We start from the raw sequence: 20,476 nt of genomic DNA on the forward strand, positions 1-20,476 counted from the left end.
TATGTAACGCTGTATTTGACCAGTTCTAAATGGCATCGTGTATTCATACTTCCACGGATTGTCTAGAAGTCAGTGATTTGATCCCAGGCCAGGGCAGGTTAAGTAGAGCGATGGTTCTTCTTGTTACCTTGCCTTGAAATTGATAATCATCCACATAAACAGGATATGAAACTACCCTAAATATACCGGATAAAATATGGGTATCTGCAAAGTTTGAAATTTGGGATCATGATCTATTTATTCATTGACCGAATGATAAAATATCAATCAAAAAATACAAATATCCCTAACTTATTTTGTCCAGTATAGATATTGAAGATAGTCAGCAAAAATTAAGATATTACTTCTGAAATTTAATAAAAATATTTATTGTTTTGATATACTCTGAAAAGTCTGGACTAGCTGACTAATAAGATATACACGTCTGTTACACTAATGAAGGTGAGTGAGTGAACTGTTTTACGACGCTTTTAGCAATATTCCAGCAATATCACGGTGGGGAACATCAGAAAATGGGTTGTTTGAGTGGCATTTTAGAAGTTGAGGTGTACAAATAGGACAAATTGTATGGATAACAACTTCTTTATTGCGTGGTTGTCCTATCAGAAAATGGGCTCCATACATAGTACCCATGTGGAAAATCAAACCAGTCTTTGGCGTGATGTTAACCACCAGGCTGCCCAACTGCTCCCACAAACGAAGGAACCGTTACTATGGTTCCCAGCACCTGAGGTACTATGTATGTTATGGTCCGCCACCATTTGTATTCTTTGAAAAAGATCAAGTACAGGAAATTGTCAGTAGAAATGTTTATTTAGATAATAGTTCTTACAACCTGGATCAAACTTCATAAGGTCAATTTACAACTGATATGAAGTAAACATGGCGTACATATAACCTTACAAGTTTCTGTCAGACACCACTCATCGTGACAGTTATGATCATCATAATATAAATTCAAATAATGCTTGACTTCCAACACAGAAAGGCTTTTCATGGCACACCTAACAAACATAAGTTGTAAGGTAAGCATTATATGTCGGGCAGGACATATGTAAACTGTTTTCCAAACTCAAAGTCACACTGGTAACATCTGTCTTACAGTTCAAACTAATGTTTACAATGCTGGGGGCAGACCCATTTGCTTTCTTGGAGGGACAGAAATAGGCTTTTGAACGAACAGATTGATTAGAAATATCCCCTAAATTAGTCATTTGTTGGTAGTGAGGAAAAAATAAAAAGTCTGTTGTAAAAATCCACCCATTTGTCAATTCTTTTGAAACAAAATAGCAATGATTAAATGACAGATCAATGTTCCTCTGTCAATGTACACTATGTTGAGCACAATCGGGATGAAAGAAGTTTTGTAAGAAACAGTTCCCACCAACATGCAAATCCAACAAACCCTCGCTTACAGAAACATAATGGTGGACATGTATAACATTTTCTATTGATTTTGCACAGAGAATAAACTGATTTAAGAAAATCATCTTCAAATAGCTAAACATAAGGGACCAATCATAATTTATGGCCAGGGAGAGTGGTGATTTTTATGGAATCGCATGTACAATGTGCATGTGAAGTTAGTGACTCCCCTGCTTGTTGTGTACAAAATCAGTGAACCAGAAATGGGTTTCATACATTGTACTTATATGGGAATCAAACCTGGATCTTCAGCATGACAAGTGGACGCTTTAAAATTAGGTCCCCTTCCATCCCAATCAATGAATATATATATATGAGGCATAGCAGCAGTGATTGTTGTGGAGAGTTATGGTCTGCCAGTACATACCAGTTGTATGAGACAAGAACAAGGTAAAATCAAAATGTTTCCAGTTTCAGTGATTTAAAAATCTCAAACCCCCTACCCCGAAGTTGTGCTGAGCCTTTCCATACTTCATGCATCAAAGACAAAATTGTTATGCTTCTCTAAAGACAAAGCCACATTAGCTTAAACATGTCAACAATCTACTATAATCTCAAAGCATGTTTCACTGACAGCTGCAAATCACTGTTTTCATGGTGAGAAACAAAACAGCGGCCTGGCTGCCTAAATTTGAACATGCTCAAATTGGGAACATCTATTTTGTGGGTTTTCATGAAAGTACACTGTATGTTCTTGTCATAATTTCCTAAAAGGGCTTGACAATCCTGTAAACAGATTCTAACACATGCAACAACCTGACAAAAATGGAATGAGCTACATATTACGTAAAACCTATGTACATAAGGGCAATGTTGCAGAACCTAACATACTCTCACAAGTGTTCCATGCTTCACAATTCAGTTACATCAACTTGGGATTATATCATGTATCAGGGACTTGTCTCAGACTCCTAATTGCTTGCCAGGGTAAACAAATTTGAGGGAAATAATAAAAATGCCATTTCATTAATTGGAAGTAGATGTATACTGAGAGACACAAATAAAAAAATCACAGGATATTCAAGCGTTCCTACAATATTTTCCAGTTTTCATCATCAGCTTTGAAAAGCGCTGGAAATCTGAGAATTAACAAAGGGGCACTGTCCTAGGTATTTGTTTCCCTCAATATATATGCAAGTCCAGATATCTGTGCCAGTCAAAGCTCCTTTCAACATAACTACATCTTCCTCTATTGTCACTGTGATGACATACACATTAGGACAACACAATAAAGCCGCTGTGCAAAGTGTTGTTTTTATAACACAGAAAGGGTTTGGCATGATCATGTTTTTTTGCATATTTTACTGATGCAGAGAGCATATGCAGTTATATAACCTCACAAGCTTCAATTAAACCATTGCATTCCCCTTACCAGGTTCCGTCTTATGCTGATATACATGTCCCATCAAAACATAATATCAGTTTCAACAATACCATGAAATGAAAATCTTTAAATTCCGACTTGGAAATTTACACTTAAATTAGCAAATGACGATATACAGTGATAGATCATCTTAATTTCCAGAAACAAAATCAAAAAGAGATATCAAAACGCAGGCATATCTGATTCTAAAAGCACCCTCAGCTGATAAACTAATTCCACATGTTCTCACACCAGTAATTTCTGTTCTTTGTAGACCTGGTGCTGAATATCGACCTCTGGGCGAGTCCAGACAAATCCCTGTACCATGAACATGTGTATGAACACAGTACACAGTCAAGTCAGTGTTTGAAATTCAGCTTTGAAGTCAATGGGCCCTAGTCAGACGGGTGTGGAAAAAATAAACGCCTACCCTTACACAAGACAAACAGAATTGCCAGCTTCAGTTGCCTCAGACAACCATAAACTGAAAGACATTTGATCGAATCTTTAATAGTTCAAACCAGTACTAAATACAGCTATGCAACGGCATAAATAAATATCAACCAATATGACCAATCTAACTGATGCTGCAAACTGGTTTTCTCTTTTGAATCATTTTTCTTTCCGGTCTGATTGGGTTTCCTAAACACCATGTAGCCAATTATGTAACTTGTAACAAATCAGCACAGAAATGTATGGCTTCTGACCGCCCCTTGAGTGATTCATTCCATTTCCATAATCGGAAAAGCCAAAGAAATACTGATTTTGTTTGTTGTTTAATGCCACATTCAGCCATATACAAGCAATCGGGCAAAAGTCTGTAAATAACTGAGTCTGGACACATCAGTACAGATTCAGGAATATCAAAATTAACTCGGTAAAATACCAATCTTGGAATGACAGCAGACTTTACCAAGACATCATCTTTTAAGAGTTATTGTGTAAACGACTATCAACAAAAATCAAAGAGATCAATCATAGCCAACCTTGTATCACTTTGTTACTGGAAGAAGCAGTTTTGAGGAAAACCGAAAAAGGTCCAAACAAGTGAACATTTTACACCACAGGTGGGTGCTGTCATATTTAACAAAATCGGCACTTAGATCCCATAAATGAAGACGTAACTCTGTGTATTTTAAGTGTTAATTAAAAGTTTATTTGATCACAATAGTTAATGTAGATATCAATGACACAATTTTTCATATCAATAATAATTATATTTAAATAATATTTCCAATTATTCATCATATTAGCCTGTATGTACTTCCATGACTTTGCTGTACGATTTAGATCCCCAAATTCAAATACGTAATCAGTAAACCCCCTAGACCCATGGACCCCACTCAATTCCAAACACTGTAACAGTTTTGGTGTGACCCTAATTATCATGGTACACCATGATGTTTCATCCTCTATCTTCATGTCACACAAAAAGCTATTTTCCTAACAAGCATGAATATGTGTTCCAGTTATGTCCACCCTGAGGAGTAAATGCACATGAATACAGTACTGTCCTTCACACATCACACATTCAGCTGATGACTAACACACTTCATGTTTATTAGTAGTTGTCATCCAAACAGTATCTACAATGTCAACCCACGATGAGGCCAATGCCAAACCTAAACTGTGCCTTCACGTGGTTGGCATAGCCACTCAGAGCAAATGTGAACGGGAAAGGCAGAAGTTTTTTCTCCATAACTGCTCCTATACACCAGTTTGTGTCGAACTGACCTGAAACATTAAAAACATTGTTGCAGTCGAAGATGAGAGGTTGGTGCATCAGCAATGATGCATATCATCACAGAATGATGTTCTTTATGTCACTCACTGGATTGTCTGGTCCAGACCTGACTGATGACTGATGCTTCACAATGAGAGGTGACAAATGGCTGGTGGAACAGCACAAATAAAGGTACACCTGAGCACAGCCTGGTGAGACATCTCCAGGTTGTCAGGTGCCGTTTCATCAGCTGTTTGTCACCCCTTGTGTGAAGTGTGAAAATAGCACAATATTATATGATAGTTTCTTAAACAACTTCTTCTGTGATCGATTAGAAAAAACATCAGATTACAAATCCTGTGGGGTTTAACTCTACCCTATAACCACAAACAGGAGAGCTAACATTCTCATGCAATAACCAAATTCATCCCTACCATGTGTATATGTTCCAGGCAGTGTGTGAAATCAGGGATTTCATGTAATCCATACAGTCCACAATTCCATGTCAGTAAATGTGAAAGCAATATCGCTGTATGAATGTCATCAAGTTAGGTGACAGAAATGTCAACAATGACTCACTGCCTAAGACTTGATAGTTATTATAGCATCTGTGAAAAAAACTATATTCACTTTTCAAAACACAGCTTGCCTCAGATGCTTTGACCTGCCCATTTATTCAGTGGGTTTAGCTACATTGCTGACAACTCAAACCATTTCTGCACAATCGTTGTTCTATACAGAGAGACAATTTTCAATAGATGCGACATTACATTACAAGTGACACACAACATTATGGAGTGACAGAGTTCAGTTTTATGCCACACTCTGCAATATTCCAGCAATATGGTGGCAATGTGTTGTTTGGAACAGACAATCAAGTAATCAACTGCATTAGCATCAGTCTTATTGGGATACAATGGCATGTATCAACAAAGTCAGCCTGCTTGAATTAGTCATCTCCTATGGCAAGCATGGGAGTAAGCTCTACGCTACGCTCGAAATAAATAAATGTTCAAGTCTTTTTTTCCAATCTGGATCAACATCACATCAGAATAACCTACTCATGCTTAAAATAGCAAGTGAGCATTGAGCAATATTTCATCCATTATTGCTGTGAAATCTGGACAGGGCAAATTCAATCAGTGAAAGCATGAGCAACAAACCATCGAACACTTACCTCTAAACAGAACATTTGCATTAGGTATTTCTATTTGGTATCCTACAGTAGCCACACTTTCTTGCATCCTTAAACTGGTCTCTAACTCAGCTCCTATTTGTAGAGTTTCATTAATTTTCTGGTAGTAGCAAGCATGCAGATTTCCTGCTAGTGGACTGACGTTTGCACTTAATGCCCATTGGTCACCTGAAAAAAAACAACAACAAAGTTTCATTGGTCACCTGTAAAGCAACATAGCATCATTGGTCACCTGTAAAACACAGCATCACTGATCACTTGTAAAACAACACAGTATCATTGGTCACCTGTAAAACACAACATCACTGATCACTTGTAAAACAACACAGTATCATTGGTCACCTGTAAAACACAACATCACTGATCACTTGTAAAACAACACAGTATCATTGGTCACCTGTAAAAACTGTATCATTGGTCACCTGCAAAACAACATGGTATAATTGGGCACCAGTATCATTGGCCCATACTGGCTTTCAGGGAAACTTGTCTTCTGAAATCAGTCTGCAGTATTCAAGCTTCACCAAAACAGATGATACAGATTGAATCAAGGCTGATAAAAACAACCAATGATTTGAAATATCATCAGTGGGAACGATCACTGGCAATTATTTAGTTGAATAAATTTAATTCTCACTCAGCTATTGAATAATAAAATAAGTAGGTTACGTCTTCATTAATGGATTGCTTCTAAATTTCATTCAGGATATGTATGTGGTAACTGATCCAGTGAACTGCTTTGTTAAACATTTTCTAAGATATACTTTTCCAATATTTATTGACAATTGATAACTTATCTCTGTGACTGATGTGATTTTGTGCCCAAGTTGGAAAGTTTATTTTCTATGTCAGTAGCATGCCACAACTTAGACAAAGACTAGTCTAAATAGTCTTAACAAAAATACCTCATGATTTCTAAAGTCTCACACCAACAGACAGTAAACAGTGCAGACTGTAGGAAAATGAGAGCAATGATCTTCATGGCCAAGAATTTATGGTCTAGACATAACCTCAGAGAGAAATTCTATTAACAGGATTTGCATACATGTGTTTTTCCACTTTTCAAATATCTGAATAACTGATCATACCGAGACAAGCAGATAGTGTCATCAACTTACGTGACAGAAATGTCAGTAGTGACTAACTGCCTAAGACTTGACCCTTTATATAGCATCCATCAAAAAAGCTAAGTTAAGACTTATTAATCCGATCCGATATATCCGATCATCTGCTTTATCTGACGCATTTGTTGGTAACAAATTGAATAAACGTAATTTAGTCTCATGTATTTAGTCCGACAGCCTTGTCAATCCAACACTTGTACAACAGACAATGTCGGATTAACAAGAACTGACTGTATATTTACTGTTCAAAACACTGTTTGCCTCAGATGATTTGACTAGTATATTCTAAAAATCGTTTATTCCAAGTCATGTAACACACAGGAGCCTGGTCGTGTCAGTCGTTCAGTGAGAGTTGTTCTAGTAAGCGAGTCATCCTGTTCTCAATTCTGTTTCTTAATCAATCCTGAACCAATATCAATAATGATTCATTTTCAACTGACCCGTGAGTCTGGCAGCTAGTGACAATATGGAGATCTCCTTCCCAGGAACCTGCTGGCCATATTGGTAGAGCAGCTCGGCACCCAGGTCCAACCGTGAGCTCACCCTCTGAAGGTACTGACCCACACATATCCCTGAAAAAAAAAAGACAGTCACTTCAGCAAAATAAACTACAAAAATGTAGTTTCAGAGTAAAACCATCTTATATTATACATATCCTGACTGATATTTAATTGCCTCTTTCTCACTGTCTCAAAATATAGGGAACGCTTCCTGTGTTCAGCCAGAACCCAAAAACATAACGCCCAAGCATGCCTCCGCCTGAACAGACCCTTTCTCTTACAAACGCACAAGAACCATGTAACCAAAAAGTTTCAACAAAAAGAACGTTCGCTCAAAATCTTGTTCATATTGACAACAAAGGTTATTCATGTCAATACAAACCCATTCCGCCTCCATAACCTTCACAAAAATGGAAATCTAACTACAAGCAGTCTTGATCGCATGTACATGTTCAAATTGTTCACACCTCATGCCAAAGACCAGGGTGCAATTTCCTACATGGATACAATGTATGAAGCCCATTTCTGGTGTCCCCACCATGATATTGCTGAAATATTGCTAAAACTTAATTCACTCAATCTGGCAGGACTAACATGGTCGACAGCTATGAAGACTTGATAGTTATTATAGCATCTGTGAAAAAAACTATATTCACTTTTCAAAACACAGCTTGCCTCAGATGCATTGATTATTCATGTTCTATTTATTGATCAGTATCATTTTGAACTGGCAACAAGACAACAATCTACTGAAAATGTGAGAAGCTTTATACAATACAGACACAGTCTTCAGTGCACTGACTGTCATGGGCCCATGTTAAAGTATGGGAGATATATAGCCTTTAAGGGTGGTCTTTGGTACGAGATCCTCTGTACACTCCTAAAGCCAGGTCACAGTCAGTTGAAGTTAAGCAAAGTTGGGTGCAGGAGTCCTTGGATGGGTGCCGTATTTGGCAGCATGACTCCTGATAGGTTGCAAGACTTCAGTCCTGCCCTTCAGCAAAGCACATGTGATATGTGTTGTCTCAAATTGGGCAAGTGAATATGTTAAAAAATTGCCTCTGTTCACCCAAGAGAAAATGAGTACCCAGTTTGAAAAGTAATTTGACTATAACCTTCTCACATCTTACACAGGTTGGGCTATCTGGGGTTATCAGCTGGTAATGACTTTGTGATGCACTATATATTATTATGGGTAATCATTAGTGCTAGGATTGCAAAGGTATAGGTTATATCATGGGAGTTACAATGATCTCAGTTCTACAATAGGGAATGTACTACCACCGACTGATATGGTTATATCATAAAGGGAGATATACACACCACATCAAACCCATTGTTTTTTCTTTATGATCTGATGATACAGTTTTTAAGTTATTTATTATTCAGAAACAGACATGTCCTCAAGAGCGAAACAGACAATCTACAATGACTGGCTGAATTAGGCTTGACATCTTCCTCTTGCACCTACAAACAGTCTGTATTCAAACAAAATAAACACAATTTGTTTGTTGTGATGCAAACATGATAAGTTTCTTGTTATATGGTTAAATGCTTTGTTCATTATACTAAGCTGGAAGCCTAAATCACTGTTGTCAAGAAGTTGGACAGGGGTGCTTAATACTTACTACAATAAAGAATTCAAAGGGAAAAATTCATGTCACATATCTTGAAATCTAGGATAAGCAATGCACTCATCTGAAACATTTAACTGGTCAAGTAATGAGTGACTGAGAGTTTAGGTATATTCCAGCAATATCACAGCAGGGTACACCAGAAATAGGCTTCAAACATTGTACCCATGTGGGGAATCAAACCTGGGTCTTCAGCATGACAAGCAAAAACCTCAACCACTTGGCTACCACACTGCCCCAGTCTGAATGACAACACAAAGACACCTGAACATTCAACAAGTTGGTTGAGATCACAATTCCGTCATCATAAAAGAGAGTTATTCTTTAATTGTAAACCAAAAGTTACTGTGTTCTGTAATCTGATTGGTTGAAAAACATGATCAAATGGTATTAGATTCCCGGAAACTGCAAGACTATTCACTGCGTATTGACATGTAAACAATTGTTTTGTTGTGTCATCAACAGTGGTGATGTCATTCAAATCATATTGTGATGTAAAGTTAGAATGACGTCATTTTTGTTTACAATGTCGATCAACATCATGTGTTTGCCAATTTCCGGGTGTTATTGAGTATTTGAAGCACGCCGTCGGTTCCATATGCATTCCCGTGCTTCAAATACTCAATAACACCTGGAAATTGGCTAACACATTTTGTTTATCTCCATAATAGCTAAATAAAGTTATTTTCAAAGATTTAACTTGACATTTATCATTAAGAAAAAGATCTCCATTAGAGAAATTACATGTAACTTCATAAATGTCCTCAAGAGCGAAACAGACAATCAACAATGACTGGCTGAATTAGGCTTGACATCTTCCTCTTGCATCTACAAACAGTCTGTATTCAAGTAATTAAATACAATTTGTTCATCATGATGCTTTTGTGAGAACATATCTTTTTCAAATTTACTAAATCTTTAATTTGACTTGAGTCGCAGAACATTATTAAAAATTCAAACCTCCCCTACATCAGATTATTACAGTCAGTGAAAAATTGAAATGTTACGTTCAAATATTACGTGTGGTGGACAAATAAAAAATGAATTACACTCACTGTTGCGTGAAGCTTTGATGTGTGGAAATTACAGGTGTTTCTTAAAAAAGGTTCCACTGAATTCTGGTCATTGGTCAAACACTGGGTAACTCAAATCTTGAGTACCTACACAAGTCACTCCAACTGCACATGTAAGTTACATGAGGTTGTATGGATATCCTAGTGGTTAAAGCGTTACCTCATTACGCTGAATACCAAGGTTTAATTCCACATGGGTACAATGTGTGTCGCCCATTTCTGGCGTTCCCCTGCCATGATGTTGCTAGGATACTGCTAAAATCAGCACAAAACAAAACAAACTCATAGACAAAAACGTAGTGTCTTATCATACTAAGTCACTATTTATTCAATATGGTTGATCTGTTAATTAATAGTGTGAGCAAGTTTAGTTTTACACCACTGTTTGCAATATTCCAGCAAAATCGGATACCCGACAAAAGCTTCATGCACTGTACCCATTATCAATAAAGCCATACATACAGTGTTGAGCTCAACACCACAGGGCCATGCTCTAAGCCAATATAGCATGGATATTATCAGCCTGAATAATCCATGTAGTCTGTGATGCTAGAAATTTAATATTCATGACTCACATCACCAGGCAGAAACACCTCTTTTCCGAGTGAACACAGGCAGTTTTGAACACACTCATTTGTCCAAGTAGAGACCATGTGTGCTTCATTGTGGGGCAGACCCGTGAAGGTCCCTGGGTAGAATAGGCCTTCAGCAACTAATGCTTGGCATTTAAGGCGACTATGCTTGTTGTATGAGGGGACTAATGGGATCGTGTGGTCAAGCTTGCTGACTTGGTTGACACATGTCATTGGTTCCCAATTGTGCAGATCAATGCTCATGCTGTTGATCACTGGACTGTCTGGTCCAGGCTCGATCATTTACAGACCACCGCCATAAAGCTGGAATATTGCTGAGTGCTACATAAACCTCACTCACTTACTCGCTGTGGGGCAGGATTGAACTAATAGAAACATTGCTTAACCTCGCCTGATTTGTGACCTCCACCAGATATGTCATAAATGTCAGAGGATTATACCAGCTTTACACAAACTAAAAGGTCCAAGAAACCAGCAACGTTCTTGTTAATTGAACTGCCACAGAATAGTTTGGAGGGATAGACTTCATGCAAGATCCATCCATTTGTTGACACGTTATACTCAGAAAAAGTGACAGAGTATGGTGTGAGGTCGCTTCTAGCAATATTCCAGCAAAACCACAGCAGGTGACACCACACTGGGCCCATGCAGGGAATCGAACCCAGACCACCAGCATACTGAGCTAACATCTTGACCACTAGGTTACCCCATCGCTCCCAGTATTTCCACTACCTGATGGCAGCTTGTAAACAATCAAGTTACAGCCAGACTTAACAGTGATTTGTTGCCTTTTCCAAGGCAATGCCGGGTCCACTCAGCTTGTACAAGGAAGTGAGTTTTGGTTTATGCCAATATTATTTTTAACAATATTCCAGCAATATCACAGCAGCGGCACGCTAGAAATATGCATCACATGTTGTACCCATGTGGGGAATCGACCAAGGGCTTTAGTGTGACAAGCGAATGCCTTAACCAATAGGTTACCCAACAGGCTCTTGGAACAGAAGTGGGCTTCATATTGGGGAACCTAAGTCTTGTATGACCTATAGTATCCCAGAGACGGGATCACATACAAACCTGATTCATTTACTGGATCGATGTTCCCTAATGTCAGCGATGATGTGAAATCTGAACCTTTGTAGTCTGTAGTTAGTTGTGAAGCTACACATTTATTATTTTGTATCTGAAACAGATAAGACAAATGCTTGTTTGTAACTTTTCTTTTGATGTTTACTGAGAAATATTTTATCTCTGTAGCAACAGTCTATCAGCAATTAAGTCTGGTTTCACTATGAAGCAATATATGGTGAGCCACATGCAACGTCTAAGGGTGCATATATAAATAAGTTTGAATGAGACAGTTTAGGAGGTTACAGAAAACAGATGAAACGATGGCAGCTACCATTTCAAATCAGGTGTTAGGCAACCCACAAACTCTCATTCAAAACAAAGGACATCTATGCCTCCCTGGTATAAGTGCCGAGATGTCATTCTGAAAGCGTTGCATATGGTAGCTCTATAGTAGGATGGAAATTAGTAGTTCGACCATAAAAGTAGTAGTCAACTAAACAATTCAAATCATGATTGACTCTGAAAAAGATTAGATGATCCAAATAAAAAATGAAGCCATAATTTCACAATCTTCAAAGGCAAATTGCCTTAGCATCAGCTACTTGTCAGCATTTAGTACCTTTTATTGTTTTGCTTTTTTAGGGAAAATGTATTTAATTCACTAACATAAATGTTTTTGTCTACATATACAAATTTTAATGAATTGTCTTCAAATTTTGTAAAATTTCTAGTGCAATCACATTGGCATAGTGACTACAAAAAAAAGGTAGAAACTGGCATTGGAAATACTGATGTCATCAAGTTAGGTGACAGAAATGTCAACAATGACTCACTGCCTAAGACTTGATAGTTATTATAGCATCTGTGAAAAAAACTATATTCACTTTTCAAAACACAGCTTGCCTCAGATGCATTGACCTTGCGGTCACATTTCTTTGTAATGGTAGTGACTATCAGAACATCAACACACGTTAACCATGGATACCAGTTTTGCACACTTAAAGTGTCCCCGATGTTTCGTTCGAAGTCTGGGACCTCTGAAATCTTTATCAACATCAGGTTCATGTTGAGATCTTTATCTTCCATGAGTCCACTAACCTATATCAAAACCACTCCCCCCTCCGAATGGTTTAGTTAAAAAATTAAACTGAATTGAACAGTATTCCAGTTACTTCATTGTTAGATCTGCGAAACATTTCAGTAACATTTATTCAACACTTTAGGTGAGTCATTGAGTTCAGTTTACATCACACTCAGCATTATTCCAGCTAAATGGTGGCTGTAAAGATTCAAGTCTGGACCAGACAATTCTGTGATCAATAGCATAAGCATTTATCAGCACAATTGAACTAATGACATTTGTCAACCAAGCCAGTGAGTCTCACTACATGATCCAGATAGTCGCTTCAAGCGACAAACATGGGCTACTGAAGGCCAGTATTCTAACCCAGACCTTCACGGGTCTCACCATTTCAAACACTGGAAATGTACTCCACTTTGTTATATCAAATTATGATATAACTGTCCTTTTGTAAAATATGGATGTCATCAATTTAGGTGACAGAAATGTCAATAATGAAAGTTATAGCATCTTTGAAAGAAACTATATTCACTTTTCAAAATGCAGCTTGCCTCAGATGTACTGCACAATTCCTAGTTATGTCAGGTTAATTGTGGAGGAAGTGTCTGAAGTGATGCAGGATTTAGATGTCTATCATGAACATATGAGGATGGAACTTATGACCTATCAAACCAAAAAAACAAAACCGGTACTAACTGGGATTCAAACCAACAATTACAAGTACCTGGCTTGGGGTGAAACAGTACCTTCATACCACGGTATGGTCGATATTGTGGTACAAAGCCTGCGGTTCAGTCCATTGGCCAGTCGGTTGGGCATATGAGATATGGTAACACAGAAAACTGACAAGAGCCAAACCGATAAAACATAAAATTTGATATTATGAAAGACCAAAACTGCCTTCTTATGACTGAATAGAAATGATGGCAAGAAAACCAAAAATATGGATATTTTTTACTACATAATGGCATACCAAAACCAAAGGCAAAATACTGTGGTTCTGCAATTACTGTGGTACAACATTTTACCGCTATTTCTGACATGCCAAAGTGTAACTGCAGCTTGGTAAACTGCTTCCTGAGGAAATGTGACATGACCTCCTCAGTCAAGATCTGCTGGGTCTTTTCGCATGTCTCTAGTTAGAAATATTGGAAGCATAAAGTTCCCCATCATAACACTCAAATAATTCTATTACTAGGCAGAAGCACTTAAAAGTATTTGAATGTCATTTGGAACTGATACACATGAAAGGTGAGAATTTGGGATGTGGAACTTTTTTTTATAATGAAGGAACATAACACCTGACGAAGGAGTAGGAACAAATTAATTCACACCTTTAGAAGCAGGATCTTTTGCATTTCATTGATAACAAAACAGTTATTAGGCCTACCAAAGAAACTTTCAACTGGACAGAAAAACACAGAAGAGATAACATCAATCATGGAAATAGCAACATGAACATCTTCCTTCGCTACTGAAACAGTGAAACAGCAACGAAAGACTAAAGACACTGCAACATTTTTTTGTCAGTGAACTCTGACCTCCACTGCGCATTAAGATCTGCGCTTCTTACATTTTCCAAGCAACCTTGAATCACCTTGAGTAGAAAAAGTATTGAATATGTCATAATAATTGCCATCAATCATTTCATACAAATGGAAAGTAAACTAAATAAGTATGAACACAAGTATGATGAAGATAAATGCCAAAATAAGTCAACAGAAATACTTCTATAAAGAGAATGTAACTCTTGTCCAAGTTGGAAAATGACAACATGAGGTAGACTTCTTCCATGTGTGCATACACAGTATTAAGTTGCAGGCTCTTTGTATTGATCCAGTTTTAGAGACTTACTGTTGCCATTTTCACTATTTCACTTGCGAAAGATCATATGTTCATAATATTAAGATGCCCAGGGTTCAGAAACAAATTTAAAATATATATTCCCAATATTTAGGCAATGACAAAGACATCTTATTCAGTTTAAAGACATAACAATAGCCAGCCAGTAAAGGTCTTCACCGAATAAAGTAATTTTGAAACATTGAAACAGGAAATCTCATTCATTATGAGCATAGGCTAAAATAGGCAAACACTTGGTATGTTCTTCGCTTTTGGTGATCCTATTTATAATACATCAAATCAATGCAATGTTACGTAGAGTGTCTACAGGACCATAGTAAACTACATCACGCGTATTATATCATTATGCCCTCTTGGATATGTTATTATACAATCACTGAGGGACCAATTTATTAAAAAATTACCTCAGCACTCTGATTGTCTGTGGCTAGACGATCATGTAATCCAAGAAATAAAAATCTTATTTCAGATTATACATTTCTAGAAAAACATAAAACCAAAATCATCAATCAGCTGGTCAAATTATCCTTCACTTTGAGTGTTACTGGGAGTTAGGTAAAATCACTTTGTGTAATGGACCAAGTGTTACAGCCCTTGCTTACTGGAGGACACATAAATGGAAAGTAGAGCTGGGTTCATTAAAAAGTCAGAATTAAAACCATGACATACTACTTTCCAAGGGAGGTAACTGCTTACCTGTGCTACAACTTTGGCTCGTATTCGATCTGATAGTGCATGAATTATGTTTGCATTGAGGTTGCCACTTGCATCTATGTCGCCAATTATCAGAGGAAATGCCTGAAACATGAATTACATGTAAAACAAATGTTGTTAACAAGGAAAGAAAATCAAGAGAGTTGACGCCAACCACACATCAACATTAAATAGCCATGTTTGGTTACAAAATGTATGGCTGGTTTAGTTCCTTGGTTTGTTGTTTAACATTGCACTCACAATATTCCAGCGATATGCCAGAACTAAGTTTTGACCACACAATCCAGTGATCAACACCATGAGCATCGCTCAACAAAACTGTGACACAACTGTGATATGATGATGTGTCAACAAGTCTAGGTTGCTGCAGGTCGATTCCAGCCCAATCTTCATGGGTGCTGAAAATATTAATCCCTTCTGCTGAATAATAAACAATTGGTCACTGGTCAACACTGATTTACCTGTCAACATAACTACTATGCCTATCTGTGCCATGCATGACACATAATTGATACTTTTATTAATGATAAGTTTATAAGAAAATGAGAAACTAAAACATACAGTGTCATCAAGTTAGGTGACAGAAATGTCAACAATGACTCACTGCCTAAGACTTGATAATTATTATAGCATCTGTGAAAAAAACTATATTCATTTTTCAAAATACAGCTTGCCTCAGATGCTTGGACAATATGTTCTATTTAGTCTTCACTTTCAACGCCTGTAAATATCTTAAGTCTTGACCACACAATCCAGTGATTGACATTACAAGCATTGATATGTTCAATTAAACTGCCTTGATGGGTACAATGCGGTAAGCCATTTCTGATGTACCCTGCCGTAACACTGCTGCAATATTGCTGAATGTGGCATAAAAACATACACACTCACCTCAAGAATGTAGCCCCTTTGTCCCACTTAAAAATAAACCCTGGCTGATCATTGTTCTAAACTTGCCTCTGCAGGACCTAGCTGCTTTGTTCCAACATATGTGCAGCCAAATCTGTATGCCGAGGGTTGGAACGTGGAGAGGGAGAGGGTGTGGCTTATTTGGAAATGACTGCTCAGACCCTTAGAGATGATAAGTTTCCCACCTTCAAAGATTTGTGGAAACAGATCTGAAAAAAAGAACAAAGATGGATGTAATAGTCTTTTGAAGACGTCAACTTGTTGTAGCTTAGGGTTTATCGTCAACATTCAAACCGTGAATCCAGGGGCTGACCACATGAGTTCTATGGAGAGGTTCATTATTACAACTGATTGCTGATCCAAAACTGCATATTGTGAGCTATGATCAGCGCTGTGAGCGAGTTTAGTTTTATGCCACACGTAGCAATAATCCAGCTATATGGCAGCAGTCTGTAAAGAATAGAGTCTGGACCAGACAATCCAGTGATCAACAACATCGATCTGCGCAACTGGGAACCGATGATATGTGTCAACAAAGTCAGCGAGCCTGACCACCTGATCCCGTTAGTCGCCTCTTACGACATGTATAGTCACCTTTTATGGCAAGCATGGGTTGCTGAAGGCCTATTCTACCCCGGGACCTTCATGGGTCGATCAGCACTGTGAATAATAAATAATTTATGATATATCTAATAATGATAAATTTACAAGAAATTGAGAAAATGAAACAGAAATCATATGTTATCAAATTAGGTGACAGAAATGTCAACCTTGACTCACTGCCTAAGAGTTGATAGTTATTATAGCATCTGTGAAAAAAACCATATGCACTATTCAAAACACAGCTTGCCTCAGACGCTTTGTTCTTTTATGTTATATTCAGTCTTTATGTTCACAGACAGTATATTATCAAGTAATAACCCATCAATCCAGTGACTGATACAGGAGCACTAACATGAATATTTGCGGACATTTTGTGAAGCAGAAAGTCTAAGGGCACATGCAGCTATAAAGTATCATGCATGTTACAGTCCTACTGTCCCTGAAACAAAATTACAAAATGTTTTGCCATAAACAAGCGTGCTGGTCTTGACTACAGTTTCCTTGTGAAAGTATGCCCAACTGAAGAGAACTAATACACCAAGTAATGTTTGAATGCACAATTGCTTTTGTTCACCTTGTGATATTGTGACACTTAACCTTTTCCTAAGATCATTTGGAAGAAGTTATCAGAAGAATGAACTTTACCCACACATAACTGTGGACGTTAAAAACATCACCTGCACAACAGTCAATATCTAGCCAAACCATAACATGTTTAAAACAGTTTCTCAGCATGGAAAACTTCAGACAAGATAGTCGTCTTGCGAATCGGAGACCCAATCCTCTATCGTTTGTCAGAGGACTTGAATGATTGTTGATAATAATCAAAATACATACATTTTTAATGTAACCACCAATTTCAAGGGATTAGCCCTTGTTTTTTTAATCAAATTGATGTTGTTTTTTCTTTTAACTACAACTGTCATGCAATGAAAGACTTGCATGCAAGATCAAATATTTATCATTATGTCTAATCATGATAGATGTACCATTGAATACACTGGTTCCAATAATACAACTGCAGTGATGAATCTAAAAACATAAACACAATGCACAGGACTTCATGCTGTTGAGTTTGTTCGTGAGTATGCAAATTTTTTGTGAATATAATGTATTCATCAACTTTAATGATGAGTTTACTTCATTCAACTTAAACCAAAACAACCAAATACTGATTAATCGAAAATATTTTTTTCAACAATTGATAATACCTTTTCATCGTTCTTTCAAGAAAATTTTTGATCATCAGAACACCACTTCCATGGTGCTAGACCACTGAAATGCTGAAGTTGAACAAGGACCCTGAGCTAACCAGCTTCTGCTTAATACCTTTATGAAGAGGACGGGTATCCATGGTAACTAGAAGTATGATGAGTACTAGGGTTGCACAGTATTAACTGATATATGTAAACTGGACAAGAGAAAATAGAATCCTTAAAAATGGGTTAGGATTAAACCACCAACCTTTACTCTCCACCCACCACGTAAATGGAGGCAGTTGTTGAACAAATGATGACAAACACGGTGCATGTGTGTCCAAACTTACAAATAATACAATCTAAGTGTGCAGCATTTTCATGGACCAGTTCAGAGAATGTGACGAAATTGGGAAAAAATACGTAAATCAAAATGACAAATATCAATAGTTTAATCAGTTATGAAGGATGCTGACTGGGTGGAATAATTACCATTTCAATGGTGAAATAACAAAACTGGTTTTGCGTCAACCAGGGGTTGCATTAAGTTCTAAAAGCAGGATCAGAAACAAATAAAATGACTAAGTCAGAGTGATCTCCCTTCACTAGCAGACTCCACGTGCATGCTGAATCGCTGGGGAAAACCGCCTTAACCTTCTACAGATAGAGACGATGGCACCAAACGGTTATGTATTCACTACCTTTACACTTTTTATGTAAATCTTCAAACGTCCCCGGGCCGTTGTCACCCCCTAGAGGAGATGATACAGGCTCCGAAGTTGCAGAAGACGAAGTCGAAGGTTGTTCGGGTGCCGGTGGTGGGGGCACGATGTCGGGAGATGGCACATTCACAGCCGCAGCTGGTCGCGGACCAGCCGCCAATACACTACCCATTCCTGATCAGCTGATAATTAACCGATAAGTTCATTAAATTGGTTTCATGAAGCACGAATGATGCTGAGAAAAGTGTAGCTCTCCATGAGATACAATCTAACAAATCGCCATGTGCGTGACTGTCGATTCCTGTGATTGGTCAGAGCCTGTCACATGGTGAGTTACGCAGGCGCACATTGTTCGATATAAGGTTTCTACTTCCGAGGTCATTTTAGGGATTGAAGGTCATTTATAAAGTGGTTCGGGGTCCCATTCATTACGTAATATGAATGGACTGGTAACTTCATTGAAAATAAACACCAGAAAGAAAATGAACTGATTTATTACGACTAACAAGCAGAATGTCACTCAAATAATGAGTAATGTTTTTAAAGAGACAGGTTCACTTATATGAGAACTCATAAAACATGTAAAAAAATTGGAAACATTGCTTTTTTTTACATTGAGTGTATTGATCGAATGGTTTAAGAATATCGAGCTGATACTATTCTCATTTTTTAAAAACGAAAGTACGTAATACTCATTAATGACGAGCAAGGAAAAAACTGTTTCTTAAACTTTAACAATAATGTTAAAATATAACCATATATATTGCTTTAAAATATCGTTTCACTGATGGTGCGACAAAGGATTTCCTTGCAGAACACACATTATATTTCTTCAGATGGTGTTTGCATACCATAAGTACTAATTCGTTTATAACACTGGCATAGGAAGGGGATAGCGTTAGTAAGGAAAATGCGAAAGAAATTATGTCTTTGACAAGTAATTGTGAAGAATATAGAGAATAGAAAGCATTTTTCAGAAAGTGACGCACGAAGTGTATGGAGTGAAAAAGCCTCAAGACATTGAGTGTAATGTTGACTTCGCCTTCTCTAATGTCTAATGAGTTCAATACACTTTATTCAATATTTGATTCTGTAGATTCCTTAGGTGTTACTAAACCCATGAAGGTCCGGTTAGAATAGGCCTTCAGCAACCCATGCTTGCCATAAAAGGTGACTATGCGTGTCGTAAGAGGCGACTAACGGGATCGGGTGGGCAGGCTCGCTGACTTGGTTGACACCGTCAAGTCATCGGTTCCCAGTTGCGCAGATCGCTACTCATGCTGTTGATCACTGGAGTTTCTGGTCCAGACTCGATTCTTTACAGACCGCCGCCATATAGCTGGAATATTGCTGAGTGTGGCATAAAACTAAGCTGAAGGTGTTATTATTTCATTTTTGGGCGTAAAGCCTATGGTCCAAATATTCTGTGTGGTATTCTACTGAATGAATGCAAAGAGCAATTGGCTGTCATTTTTTAAAAAATATTTCAAATTTCAGTAGATGCTCAAACTGATAACCATTCTTTGGAAACATTTAGGATTGTCCTTGTGCCAAAAAAAAGCAAATCCATCGATCAACAATGATTACAGACCTGTTGCCGTGACTTCTGTTGCCATGAAATGCATTGAACTTTTGATTAAAAAGATATTATTGAATCAAGTAAACCCACTTTTAAACCACCACAATT

General features: G+C 37.6%; 1 protein-coding gene across 1 annotated transcript; it reads right to left on the bottom strand.

The window, feature by feature from the left end:
• Positions 1 to 794: 794 nt before the first annotated feature.
• Positions 795 to 19,160, bottom strand: LOC137288537 (mitochondrial import receptor subunit TOM40 homolog 1-like). Its single transcript, XM_067820796.1, has 7 exons — positions 18,769 to 19,160; positions 16,317 to 16,477; positions 15,342 to 15,443; positions 11,708 to 11,813; positions 7,271 to 7,402; positions 5,689 to 5,874; positions 795 to 4,522 (listed from the first exon to the last, which is right to left on the bottom strand). Exons 1-7 carry the CDS (start codon positions 18,959 to 18,961, stop codon positions 4,383 to 4,385), a joined length of 1,020 nt encoding a protein of 339 aa, XP_067676897.1. The 5' UTR covers positions 18,962 to 19,160; the 3' UTR covers positions 795 to 4,382.
• Between the last annotated feature and the right edge of the window lie 1,316 nt (positions 19,161 to 20,476).

The sequence above is a fragment of the Haliotis asinina genome, chromosome 1, assembly GCF_037392515.1.
Source record: "Haliotis asinina isolate JCU_RB_2024 chromosome 1, JCU_Hal_asi_v2, whole genome shotgun sequence".
Classification (NCBI taxonomy): Eukaryota; Metazoa; Mollusca; class Gastropoda; order Lepetellida; family Haliotidae; genus Haliotis; species Haliotis asinina.

Bases quoted from the DNA above. Each gene is read 5' to 3' on its own strand.
- LOC137288537 (XM_067820796.1), bottom strand. From the start codon at position 18,961: ATGGGTAGTGTATTGGCGGCTGGTCCGCGACCAGCTGCGGCTGTGAAT. The intron at 11,814-15,341 runs GTAAGCAGTTAC...TATCTGTTTCAG, and splicing joins GAGCCAAAGTTGTAGCACAG to ATACAAAATAATAAATGTGT. The intron at 7,403-11,707 runs GTTTGTATGTGA...TTTTTTTTTCAG, and splicing joins CGATCCAGTAAATGAATCAG to GGATATGTGTGGGTCAGTAC.